General features: G+C 33.4%; 3 protein-coding genes across 3 annotated transcripts in view; all 3 read right to left on the bottom strand.

The window, feature by feature from the left end:
- The window catches only part of LOC123213730 (serine carboxypeptidase-like 17), an 81,768-nt gene that overhangs the window by 60,434 nt on the left and 6,930 nt on the right, over nt 1–14,404 (bottom strand). The gene's annotated exons all lie outside the window — the stretch shown is intronic.
- LOC123213735 lies at nt 1,704–2,594 on the bottom strand. Its single transcript, XM_044633238.1, has 3 exons — nt 2,230–2,594; nt 2,086–2,132; nt 1,704–1,949 (listed from the first exon to the last, which is right to left on the bottom strand). The coding sequence occupies exons 1-3, from the start codon at nt 2,471–2,473 to the stop codon at nt 1,815–1,817; spliced, it is 426 nt and encodes a 141-aa protein (XP_044489173.1). The 5' UTR covers nt 2,474–2,594; the 3' UTR covers nt 1,704–1,814.
- Nucleotides 3,952–8,223, bottom strand: LOC123213729 (magnesium transporter MRS2-3). The gene is made up of 6 exons (XM_044633224.1): nt 7,720–8,223; nt 7,136–7,375; nt 6,900–7,028; nt 6,551–6,702; nt 6,225–6,465; nt 3,952–4,474 (listed from the first exon to the last, which is right to left on the bottom strand). The coding sequence occupies exons 1-6, from the start codon at nt 8,158–8,160 to the stop codon at nt 4,187–4,189; spliced, it is 1,491 nt and encodes a 496-aa protein (XP_044489159.1). The 5' UTR covers nt 8,161–8,223; the 3' UTR covers nt 3,952–4,186.

Genomic DNA, 14,404 nt, shown 5'->3' on the forward strand with positions numbered 1-14,404 from the left:
TTTGAAAATCCAATTTACCTATTCATAGACTGTTAAAAAAAACGGTTTCAAAGGTAAAATCGTCATTTTATCTGTAATATTAAAAATAAACTTAAATTTTATTTTATTTTTCCCCTCAAACCCTAAAAACTAATAATTTTCCTCCATCCCAAGTTTTCAAAAACTACATTGTCCCCCTAGGGTTTCCAAACCTTCAGATCCCATTTTTCTGATGACGACCGACGATCTTCATGGGTGAGTAAATAGGATTTTCAAAGTTAACGGGGGTGTATTTGGAAAAAAAGCATACCTTGGGTGGGAAATAGTCCTTTGGCCTTAATTTATAATGGAGTCATGCATTGATCACTTTAAATTATGATATCGACGGCTCTTTTTGTTTGCAGTTAGATATATATACTATCAAACTTGAAAGAAACTAGTGCTGATCACAGGCATTAATTTTCCACCAGCATTAACCTAACTGCGTAGCATCTGCTCCCTCATTTGTGTACAAATTTGTTGGACTTTCACCTTAGAAAGTGGCAACGGGTTTCTTGTAACTATAATGCAATTGAGAGACGATAAGGGCTGACAGTTGGGCTCAAGTGTTATTGGACAATAACTAATTGAGTTGAAAAAGGAAGCTTGGACTTAGAGACCCAAAGAGCTAGTGAAATGATCCAGGTTGAGGTTGGAGTCGGAGGAGGTTGAAAGATAGGGTCGTATTGGGGGGTAGAGAGGAACATTCCAGCTTCATCATCTTATAGAATTCAAAGTAAACCAACTTGGCTCAAGCTTTACAAAATAGAACGAGAGGAATTTGCTTGTTTAAGGGAACCGGTATTGTTATCTTCCTGTTATTTAATAATTAGGGTAATTATCATTGGAATGAAGTAGTGTTTTAAAAATTGGATAGAACCGATTGGCTCAACTGATTCAACTAAGAAACAGTCTATAATCCAGTCTGATTTTCATATAATGTTGACTACAATGTTGAAGACACTGAGTTATCGGGGAGAGAAGCAAGATGAAAGCAACTCAAGAGGCCGACTCCGAATGGTAAGTTGACTAAAATCTTGACGACACTCTGAGTTTGATGTTCCATGCTTCAATGGTTAATAACTGGATTTATAAGGTTGAGAAGTTCTTTAACCAGGTTAACAAAGAAATTCAGAAGAAAAGTATTAAATAGGACAGTTCTGATGTGAAATATATTATATCTATAAATTCAAAATTTAAAATGATTTTAATTATTAAGAAAGAAATTTAATCCCTTTGTGGAGCCGAATTCAGCCCACTTTGGATCTTAAAAAACTGTATTTCATCCTTCAGATTTCTTCTTTTGTCTTAGGAAATGCTTAATTTTTCTTATTAAATTAAATAATAGGAAGAAATATTGTTAATGTTAAAGGTAAGGGAAAAGGGAAACCCAGAACCCCTTCTTCTCTAACCACCTCAGCAATTTTTGACACCATAAGCAAAGCTAATTGGTATTTCTTTTGAAAATTTTAACATCATTACTGAGAATTCTATAGTTTTCGTTTTTATACATCAATTAGATGCCTTCCTTCACTCGATAATCTTCTATTTTCTTCATATGATTGATTTGTCACCCATGCAAATGACCCTTAACTCCTATGATTCAGGAAAACTCGTTATCTTGTTTAAAGAAAAAGCAATTGAGGTCAATCTTTTTTTAATTTTGACAGTAAAAAGAGGTTAAATAAATAAAATTTCTACTTACTCATATATATGAACTTCATACATAGTTGCATAAATTTATTATAAATTTGCAATAACAACTAGCTAAAGAAAAATTTGGAAGACAATGTTAATTATTTGTTAGTCTTAAGCCAATCAAGAATACCCTTCTCTGATTCAGAGAGCTGCCGGTCCTCCTTGGCTTTCAAAGACCCTTCTATAAATTCAAAGTAATCTTTGTAATTCCGCTTGTAATAGCTGTCCAATCTCTGCCAATAAAGATAACTCAGTGAACAAATAAATATCAGAAAAATGCCTTACTGGTCTAAACTTAAAAGTTTTCTTTTGATATATTACAAGAAGTTTATCCCTAATGAAAAAAGGAGGATAATGTAAAGGTTTTACCTCCTTGTCATTCTTTGCCTTGTTTTCCTCCGATTTCTTCAAATATTCTGATAAAATTAGCAATAGAAATTACACACATTTCTGCTGAAAAGAAAGTAACACAGGCGACAAAGAAATCGAGGAAGAAGGGAAATAGTGAAGTACTTTTGAGAAACTCAGTGGTTGAATCCTTAACTTGAGGAGTAGCTGCTACAGTGGATACAAGTATCCCTCTTCTTCCTATATCTATATCACTGACTGGTGTTTTTGCTTTTGGATTTGTTCTTCTTGAAGAGGTTGCAGGTGAGGTTGATTCTCTTCTACTGGGAATTGCTTGGACATTTAAGGAGGCATATTTGTTGACTGTCACAGTTAAAGCCATCAAAATACTCTGCCCTATTGAACTCATCAATAACCATTACACTTCAAGCTTTCTCTCTGGAGTTGGAGTTGGCTATGGTTATGGGACTGGAATGGCCAGAGCCACTAGTTTTCTTAAAGAATGTGGATGATGATATGATAATTTTTTTCATTTTTATTCCCTTTTCTTGCCTTATCCTCAATATTTGCGTCAATTGTATTTTACCATTAAATAGGTTTTATTATATTTTTGGATTAAAAATATATATTTTATTTGTTGTATTAAACACATATTAAATAATTGTATTATACATGGTCATATTTTTTATTTTTTTAAACGAAAAACAAAGAATTATCATTATATATGAAAATATAAAACTCAACTTAAATAGTGACAAGTTACAATCATTTTCTTCCAAAATCGAAAACCTTTAAGAATCCCGTTATTATTTTTTAATTGTTATTTCTCGCCATCAATTTATCATTTTACCTTTCAATTTGTTAATATCAAAACATGACAATTCACACCAATAACTCAATCAAGTCAAAAAAATTATTACTTTACTATATTTATATCAGAAAAATCTTGCAATGATATAAGTTGGTTTTCACTGTTTCCATCGCAAAGAAAAAAAAAAACTTGAATTAAAAAATATTGATATGACAAATCCTATTTTTATCTCTATCATTAGACATTACAACTTAAACTCCATCCATTTCTTACAAAAAAAAAAAAATAGCAATTCCAGCCTGATTAATCCTGGCTATGTGCTTGAAATTTTAGTTTGAATCTTGGCTATGTTATATATTTGAAAATTCTTAACCAATGTATTGTGTTTGAGAGCTTTGAGACTATAATTCTAATCTCTCTTATGTGTTATGTTTATATTATATATGATAGTCGGTTAATTATTTTATATTTGAAATGTTATATTTATTTTAACTGATAATCCATGAGAATGGTTAAATTTAATATTGGTGATTCTATAATTTTTTAAACATATTATTAACGATATTCCATAAACCAGCTTGTGGGTGCATGCTAGGCTCTAGGATTGCAAAAGTGTGAATAAAAATCCGTGTGAAAGTGAGACCCAAGAGAGAAAAAACACGTTCTAAAATCTTCATCTCTCTACTGAAATTTCGCTGCAGTGGACTTTGATAATTCATGATAGACCTAGTTAAATTATGCTGTGCTTTCTTGGGTTGTATTTGCTTTCTTGTGCTGTTATTTGACATCCTTTATGGCATCTTGCATCTGTTTTGTTGCAATAATTCACCACCTGCAACAACTCTTGAAACCATTCAGCCGCAAAGCACAAATTTTAAGCCGCATAAACCACAGCCTTTGCCACAAATAATCTGAAATTATTGAGCCACATAAACCAAACATTTTCAGCCGAAAATGAAGATAATCTGATTATAATAATTATGATTCATTGGTGTACGGGACTCTAATTTATCCAAATATCATAGAAATTTCAGTTTTCCTACTATAACAGAGATTACATACTCTTACAAGAAATGTCAGATTGAAAATTTTCCATGATCTTTGAGCATATGTTTAATTTTACAAAATGTATGCACTATTAAAATCTGGAAAAGCAGACATCAAATGTTCCTGCATTCAGAGCATATGATGTGTATTATTCATAAACACGGCATGAAAATTCAAGTTTTAGAAAGTTGCATTCCTGTAAAAAGATACAACACAACTTAATTCCAATAACTGATTTCTTTAACAACATAGTATTACCATCTTTCACTCCAGCAAACGCTTGTGCTTGCACCAGACAATAGCAACTACATACAGGAATATGCTCCCAGTGGCACCGCCAACAACAGTCCAAATAAACTCTTGCATGCCTGATTTTTCTTCATCAAAAAGATCGATGGTGATATTCATTCCAAAGACACCAGCCACAACAACGAATGCACTCACCACAAGGGTTGCAGTTGTTAGCATGACACCCATTTGCAAAAGATGATTCTGTTTGTCATCCAGCATTATGTTAATGTAGTCTTCTGTGTCATCTACGTACTCCCTCAGCTTCCAAGAAACAAAAATACAATGATAAGGAAACATGTTAAGAGTATCTAGGGAAAACTAACGGAATGGATTGATTTCCAAAGTGAATGTCAGTTTGTATATAAAAGCAAAGGAAAACAACTTTCAAATCTATATCCTTACTCTTTATGCAACCCCAATGTGTATGAACCCTTCCGTAACCATCATTTCAAAATTCAAACTCAAATTTCATCACACCCCTTCTTAAAATGGAAAAGCAGAATTATAGATCGTAGAAAGTTTCTACCACCACAGGGAGTGAATTACTATATTTTGTTTGAGTGGGGAAAACAAAATGAGAAAGTTCCTGTAAGCATCACGAAAAACTATATTGTGCGGTAAAACTAATTTTCAAAGTCTCCATTATATGAAGCACTAGCCCTAATTTTGGCCAACAATAACATAAATAAGGATAATTTTAGTAGTTAGAAGAAATTGCCAAATTGCTTAAATTTAAAATTAGCTACACCATACAGGTGGCCATGTCAGGTCCATGGTACTTGTCTGCCCTTTTTCAAACAATGAGCATCATCAACATCCTTACCCTTAAAAAAAGAGTTTCATAATCTTGCAACTACACTTAGGAACAATGTTAATCTGTAACACATCTGCCTACCCTGATAGACCTATAATCTACAAGTTAGCACAGTGGCTGCTCTCTTTCTCAAGACACTCCCCTCTCTGAGCTGTTCCTTCTGGAAGAATCTCTTAACACTATACAAGTGTGAATTTTCAATCAACCACCCCCCAAAGTTTATATAATAAATAAAAGAGCTCCTTACGTGGAAAGTGTTTCTGCAGCCATAACAAGAATTAGGTGAATAACTAACAGTAAACCTCAAAAATAAAACGTCCAAAGCCACATTCACTGTTTCACCGATAAATATCTAAAAGATTTCATGGCAAGAGTGTCTTCTCCTTCAAAAAATCTCTGTGTCAGAGCATATATGAGCAGAAATGTCAGATTTCTAATCTCAATCTAAAGATCGAATCTAGACTAATAAATGCAATTAAGACTTCCACCAGGATAACCACTCTGTTATACAGTCCTATTCTTGTAATATACACTAATAATATATAGATACTTAGATGCTAGGGGATTTAAACTCTGATAAATAAGTGTAGGCCATGCGGGCACTGATTGAGAGCCTCATACTCATAGATTAGCAGTATCAGAGCAAGGTCGGCACCCATTGCACTTGCACATTAGAATTCCCATGAAGAAAAGACTAATTAATTCCTCATAGTGTAATATATTATACAGTTGAAGTGAGTTGCCTTGATAAACATCAATATCACAGACCTCTGGAGATGGGAGCATGAGGAGTAATCCTGTCCAAACAGTTTATGAACCACATCTACATAAATGTTTTCAGTAAAGAGACATGCCCTGTATAGCTTTGATACCTGTTTACATGGATGTTCAACTTTTCATATTGACATTTATATGTTTGGTTAATCCTGACTTATTATTGTTCACCTCTTCTTTTTATGTGAAGCAAATGACAGTTTAGGGGAGACAAAATTATGGAGAACTGGTAAACTGACTTTTTGATGAAAAAAGTTCTATATTTTTTAACAGCACAAGGCTTTAACATGTTTACTTTTCGGTGTTGTGTTTGCATATATATTACCAAACAAGACATCATGAGCTTCTCACAACTATTTTAGTATGTGAATCTTTTTATGTGTTTCATGAAATAGGATCAAGTAGTGAACTTAAGTGTCATACCGTAGACAGCTTGTTTAGTGTGCCATCAATCTGCACAAAGTATGCCTCCAGGAGCATTTCAAGCTCCTCAACATCAAGTACCTTGCCTATAGAACTGTAAGTGGTACTAGTACAAGACTCGTGGCTGTCCTTGCCAAGTGAATTATGTGCAGCAAACAACTCATGGGCGTTCTCTGCGTTAAGATCAACTTCATAACTAGTGTATCCCCCAGTAGCATCCACTGATAATTCAGCAGGAGTCCTGAAATGGTAGGAGAATATGAAGAGATAAGCAAAAATAAAAATGAAATAGGAAGGCCAGATAACAAAGTGATAGAAATAGGTACCCGTCATCCATATGTGATTGAAGATCCATGTCATCTCTCTCATTCATAGAGGAAGTGGAGGAGTTTTCAAGTTGTTGAACCAACTTTTCGGTCAGATACATCTCAGCCATGTCTTCATCATCATCCAGCAAGTGTTCTAATTCATCCCTCACCTGGAGATGAACACATGCTCAACTTAGTCAAAAAGACTTTGGTAAGAAATAAAACTATCAATAACTTGAGAGCATGGTTTTTTAAGTGATTTGATATGCACTCTTAAATTGCATCTACAAGATCAATAGGTTATACCAGCCTATTCAACACAGATTAACAGGAAACCATATAATCCAAAATCTAGAAATCACTCAACCTTCTGAACACGTCCAGTTATTGCAACCAAGCGGCTCTTAATTTGACGGACACGTTCCAAATTGAGGGTACTGATCTTTGAAGTCAGCTTATCTAAGGCTGGGTGAGCTTCTTGTTCCAACGTTTTTGCCTTAGGTAGAAACAGGAACAAGTACAATTATGAGAACAAAGAAAACAAATGCACAATGGCAAAGTAGTAAAGAAAAATCTAGGAAAGTAGGAACTAAGGTAAGTTACTTCATTTTCTAAGCAACTGCAGGCAGCCTCAAGGCAGGCTTCCAGTGCAACAAACTCAAAAGGAAGAACCTTTGGTCCATCACGGTTCTCAAGACCTTGTTTCCCATCTGCCTTACCTTCCTCGTGTTGACCCTCATACTGTGGAAAACCTCCTGAAAATGTTGGAGGACTGGAATCTCTTGATTGTGGTTCTTCCAAATCATACAAATTTTTCCATTTTGAATCATCTCCAGTGCCCTCCTACACAAAATATACCATTATAACATCATCAAGCATATACATAACAATCCAACAAACTTAACAACAAATTAATATAAATCAGAGTGAATGTAAAATTGAAGTTGAAGGCTTTGCAGCCCATTTAATCAATTGAGCATTCACATTTGAATCAAACAAATGCACTTTATGCAAGTAAAACAATCAGAAAACATATTTTACTGATATCCCTTTTAAGGATAAATTCATAACAATTTTCATATTTCAAAAGAGGGTTCTGATAAAACTGACACCAAAAAATATCTAGAACACATCACAAAAGAGTGAAACAATTATAATGATAAAATATTTTTTTTTAAAAAGAAAACCTTAGCTTTAGTGGCCTGATAGTGGCACAAAATCCTCCTCTGTAATTCTTCAACAAAGGGAACAACAAAAGGGTCTCTAGAATTAAGCAACAGAACTTCCTGGGCTGTAATAATAGCCTTGATGTGCTCCAAATTTATAACAATTGCCCGTTCTCGGCCCAACACAGTTGAAGGGTACGAGAGTTGCGGATCCAGGATCCGAAGGTCTCGCGCCGGCAGCCCCGTGCGGCGCATGATGGCGTGCTTTCCGGCCTCCACTACCTGGGCCTGCCCACTTGAATCAAGAAGCAGCCAGTGCCGAACCCCGGTTGGCTTCTTACGGAGACCAGCGGCTGTGGAGAGGGCCATGTTGGCAGAGACAATTGGAGGTCGGGCTGATTCCGGGTCATCATCGGGTTGCGTATGACCCTGTTTTGCATAAGGAGGGTGGTAGGTTCTCATCGTACGGACTGCACGGTGTTGTACGCCGCTCTCACGCAAGGATAATTGGTTTAGTATGCTTTTCCGTGCTGTCTGAAGTTTTATAATTATACGTATTTCAATTTTTTTTTGGTAATTATTTTTTTTTTATTTTGTCTTATTTAATATGTCTATCAGTCTATGTATGGGATGAAAGTAAATTTTATAATTGAGAAATAAATTAATTAATAAAGTAGATTATGTTGACAGGCTGACATTCCTAATCCTCCTCAAAAACATTTTCAAGAATTTGTCATACACGTCTTATCATATTTGATTTAAAAACAAACAATTTCCACAAAACAAGCAGTTCAGGTAGGCTCGGAGTCATTTTCCCCCAAAATTTAAGGAACTTCACCCACTAGAGATAATTTTATACATGTACTTCTTTTACAAGGAACCTTTTCTACCATTTTGCAAGAATGTCTATGTGCATATATTTTGTATAAATAATTAATTAATATACAAAAGATGTGTCATTATATAATTATATATTACTCAAGAGTATGTATACGTAATTTTATTGTTTTGAGTAATGGAAATCACTAATCATGTGGCTGCAATTCTCATCGGAAGAGAGCATTTCTATTGAGAACAGTAGCTGCCTCAAATCCTGAAATACATGATCAAGTGAAGAGACATTCTTACGTAGGGAACCAACATGCAGCATCCATGCAAGGAGGGTAGTCAACGTGCTGGGAGGACTGCAAGACTTAGTCTACACTGTTATTAATTTATTGTATATTTGTATTATTTGTTCATTATTCTTTCCTGCGATGTTGTTGGTTGTTTGACAAGGTCAATTTGTTTGCGATGTAAGCTGACTTGTTTTGTTTACGGTGTTCCATGTGCGGATTTTATGCTTCTTCTTCCCCTTGTAGTCTGGCCTATATATAGGACGTTAGTTCTCACTGAGTAAACTCATCTATATTTTCTCTTTAATGTTTCATTTTTGCATATTGCATACTTTCCTTGCTTCTCTTGTTCCCCTTTAATAGCTAGTTGGCATAAGGGTGGGAAGATGTCAGAGATGGTCGCACGAGAGGATAGAGAAAAAAACTTAGAGGTGAGAAGAAAAACCACTTTTCAAAATTTGAGATTGGGTTGAAATTGTCAATTTTTTTAAAATAGAAGATGTTATTAAATTATATATTTTTTATTATTACTAATAAAATGATAATTTTACTTTTATAACTAACAAATTATTTTAACAGAAGTTTTATGAGTATATGAGTTTTCGAAACTTAACGGATGAAAGTTTGAGAATGAACTAAACCTTGGATAGAAGTTTAAGAATGGATTAAATCTTGAGTGGAAATAAGTCTTTTGGCTTGTGAGCAATTATTTATGGTGGGGGTGAGCGGATTTGGATACCTTGTAAAAATATTAAGAACCTGAACAAGTTGGTTTTTAAAAATAGGAATTAGAACTTGAAACCTATTAGATCAGTTCTAAGTAAAAACAGATCTTGTAAGTTTTAGGTAGGTTTTGGTTTCTATCCGGAACCATAATTCACCAAAAAAATGTCACTAGGATTTGAATGTTGGTTTAACTCCTTCATTATCTCTACCTCTCAACCATAAAATCCTATGTAATTACTCATTTATTCTCTTCCCTTCTCTCATTTTCAAAACCCGCCTGGTAGAAATTATTCATTTCTTCTCTTCATTTCTCTCATTTTCAAACCCCACCTGGCAGAAAGTTTCGTTGTTTCTCACCATTACTCTTCTTAAACACAAACAGAAGTACACTCTTTTTACAAGCCTTCCCATTGCTGCTTAGACGTCACCCAACATTGTTAACAAAGTTGCAGACCCTCGGGACACTGTAAACATTATAGGCATTTTGAATACAATGTATTTCCCAAACATACACACATTAATTTTTCCCCTTTTATCTTTATATTTTGGCTCTGGTTTTGGTTTCAGTTTCTTAGAAGTTAAAATTGAAACCGAAATCAAAACTGTCCGGTTCTATAAATTGGAATTGAAACCTATCCTAAATAGACCAGTTTTTAGTAGGAATAGAAACCGAAAGTTAGGTACCAGGCAGTTCCGGTTCAATTTTTTTCTCACCCCTAATTCATGGGTGATAAATTATTATTGTGACAAAATTATTATTGGAGTAGAAATTTGAGAAAGAATTGTTAATTAATTAATTTCAACTCTTGTCTTCAATAGTTTTGACAAGTCTGTCACTTTTGTTACACTACACCAAGCAACCTTCCAGTCAACACATTTATTCATATTTAAGTACTCTCTATCCTTTTATAGAAGTGTGTTGTGATTAGGCAATGAGATCATCTTGCTTCCGTTTAACGTGTAATCTGGAGTGCGTTATTATTTATTAATATATTAGATACCACATTTAATCATGATTAATTATATGAATAATGCATTCAAATTGAAGTCAAATTAAGTCATATATAATAAATAAATGAAGAGAATAATAAATAAATGAAGAGAATAAATCATGGTCACCCACAATTTAAGGTTCGAAAGGGCGGTTCCAGGATATCAACGAAGACTCTTTATTATTATAATAATTATTTTTTATTAAAAATATTATTACGTAAAATAAATTAGACAGTAGTTTGTTTGAAAATAAATGATGATTTTTTTAGTTGAAATTTAAAGTCGAAATACAACGCATGTGAGTTGAAAGTTTAAATAAAATTATATGTATATATTTTTAAATATATAATTGAATAGTTAGATTTTGTATATTATGATATTGGATAATTTTAAATTAAAAATAAAATTTTACCTAATTATATTATAATATATTATCTATATATGTAATTAGGGCTGATGTATAAACATGATAAAACTTTTTGAAAATAACTTATCTGGCACCTTGGCCATCCACAAACCATGGTTGCCAATAGTATTCAATTGTCAATTTCAAAGATTTTATCCATGTCCATGTACCCACGTATGGTATTGCCATGTGTTTAGGTGGCTGAGAAGTAATCGACAGGGAGAGTTAAATCGGGAGGGAGAGCCAACACCACCAAAAACAGCGTTCGCCATCTCCAACGATGGTTTGCAAACCCCAAGGGAGAAATTTTGATTTTTTAAACTTTAGATGAGGAAAATTGTGAGATTTTCAAGCTGAAGGGTAAATGTAATAAAATTTTAGTTTTTTTTGTTAAATGACAATTTTATCCTTAACCTTAACTGAGATTTTTAATAGATAGGTGAGATATTTGGATTTTCAAACCTCACAAATATGACTTTAAAATAGCACCTAAACTTGAATGGGAAATAGTCCTCTGGCCTTACTTTTTCTACGCACTAAAAAATTCAAACAAAAATTTTCATTTTTATGGGCGTAACGCTAAAAAAGGGAAATTAATTAAAATAAGTAGTCAGTTTGCCGTATAAACCTTTTTCGACAAGAATTTTTAGCTTTTACCTTTTTAAGCAAATCATATTTTTCATTTTTAAGCAAATCATATTTTTCATTTCAAAAATACCCCTCATCTTATATCTCAACCTTTACAGTATATTTCACAGCAGCTTTCGCAGATTAATCTCTTATATTTCAGAAGATACGTATTAAGTTTAATTTTTTTGTAATGAATAAGATTATTTTTTTATATAATAATTGATTCTTATATATTTTTATACAATTACAAAATGATGGATATACTGAGCGTTTTCTCAAAACGGTGCGTTTGTTCAAACGGGTGCAAAAATATGCAAAATGGTGCGTGAAAGGGTACGGGTGCGTATAAAGGTGTGACAACGTTGAAGGGGTGTGGGTGCAGATTTGTGAAAGGGTGCAACAATTTGAAAAGAGTGCGTAAAGGGGTGCGACAAATTATATATATATATATATATATATATATATATATATATATATATATATATATATATATATATATATATATATATATAATATAATATATTATATTATATTATATTTTCTTATATTATAAAGGGGTGCATTTCTTGCGCCCCTTTATATATAAATAAAAGGGTGCGTAGAGGGCGCACCCTTTCCAAATTTGTTGCACCCTTCTATACACTCGCACCTGTTCTCGAACTCCTTTACACACAATTTCCAAATTGCCACACCCTTTCCAAATTTGTCACACCCTTTCATGCACCCGCACCTCTTCATGCACCATTTCCAAATTGTTACACCCTTTCACACACTCACACTCACATCCGTTCCCGCACCCCTTCACGCACTACTGCACCCTTTCACGCACTCGTATCCCCTCAAGCACCCTTTCCAAATTGCTGCACCCTTTCACGCACTCTTTCCAAATTGTCGCACCCTTTCATGCACCCGCACCCCTTCCCGCATTGCACCATCGTTTCACACACCCGCATGCCTTCACGCACCATTTCCAAATTATCGTACCCTCTCATGCACCCGCACCCCTTCACACACTTGCACCCATTCCCACACCCCTTCACGCACCATTTCCAAATTGCTGCACCCTTTCACGCACCTGCAACCCTTTCCAAATTTTTGCCCCCTTTCACACACCCGCATCCTTTCACACATCATTTCGCACATTTTCGCACCGGCTCAAAAAAAACACACCGTTTTGAGAAAACACTCGGTATATCCATTATTTTGTAATTGTATAAATTTATATAAAAATCAATTATTATATAAAAAATTAATTTGTTTTTCATCTGTAGATATTATTCATTACAGAAAAATTAAGTTTAATACGTATCGTCTGAAATATAAGAGATTAATGTTGTGAAAACTACTGTAAAAACTGAGAAATTAGAAGAAGGGTACTTTTGAAATAAAAAATATGATTTGCTTAAAAAGATAAAAACTAAGAATTTGTATCAAAAAAGGTTTACGCGACAAGCTGACTACTTATTTTAATTAATTTCTCGCTAAAAAATGGTTAAAACAAATATAGGACATATGTCAGTTTACCTCCTCGACTTGTAGAAGATCTTTTATGCATAGAGTGTTGTTCCGATCTGGAGCAACATAATTCCCCTCGCAAGTTCTTTTTGTTGACTTCCAAAAAAAACAAATTTAGATATGTATATTGTAAATTGAGAAATTTTAAGACAATTTTTGGGGAACACACCTTATAGAGTTCATCTGATATGAGTATGTTTAGCTGAGCAAACTGGACTCTTGCATTCGAGTATTTGTTATTATCCGTGACTGGGTTACCAAGCACGTAGCCCTGAGTACACCATCAAAATTATCCATATGCATTCTAATTTCTTTCTTTTGTTATAAAGTAGCCTAAAATGGTTTATAATTATCTTTAGTGATACGTGGACTTAGGCGGTAACTAATGCCACCGAATTGGAAGCGAAAGTGCTTCAAGTCCTCAACACTTCAGAATTCTCAAACTTATTTTAATTGTTTGTTAATGAGTAATCCCAACTGAACTAGATTGTTACTTTTATAAGACCGAACTAACTACATCAAATAAAACAAATCCTGAATTAGAGTGTGTTATTATTGGCTGTATTTGGGATTTGGGTTTGAGTTTCCTCCAAATTTGATATTTTTTTACTTTGTAAAATTCAATTTTCCTTTAATATCTTCACCCATAAACAAAAGCTTAAAAGCTAACTCACTGAAACTATTGTATACTATGTCACTATTATTTTTCTTTGGAAGAGTGCACTATTATTTTTATATATGTATAGAGTTACAGTTTTTTTTTTTTTTGGAAATTCTAATATACTTGATTCTCAAGCTCAATAATTATGAAATTTACTATTTTCTAATAATAATTTAAGAGTTCACTGTTCTTCAAATAGTGCTTATGAAATTAGATTCTTTAGAAGAGAAATCATGAAAATAGTCTCTTACAAAAAAAAAAAAATCATTTATTTGGTTGTATAAATGTGAAAAATACATTTATTTTTAATAATTCTCAACATTTACTTAAATTTTCGACTGTTTTTTAGTTTTAATAAACACAAAATAAAAACAAAATAGGGATGCCGGACTCATGATCTTATCCTCAACATGGTAAATGACATTAAATTCTCACCATACAAAACCAACTGCTTAATAACATGTCATCTTCTATTATATATATGACTTTGCGTTGCCAATATTATTATGACCAGGTTTAGTTGATAGACAAAAGTTTGGTATGATTAATTTTCAAAAATTCAAATAAATGTCTAAAAATTCTTTAAAACTATAAGTGTACTTTCACCATTATCTAGGATTTTACTTTTTTACCTGTCATAATTGCCCCTCTTATTTTTCA

The sequence above is a fragment of the Mangifera indica genome, chromosome 4, assembly GCF_011075055.1.
Source record: "Mangifera indica cultivar Alphonso chromosome 4, CATAS_Mindica_2.1, whole genome shotgun sequence".
Lineage (NCBI taxonomy): Eukaryota > Viridiplantae > Streptophyta > Magnoliopsida > Sapindales > Anacardiaceae > Mangifera > Mangifera indica.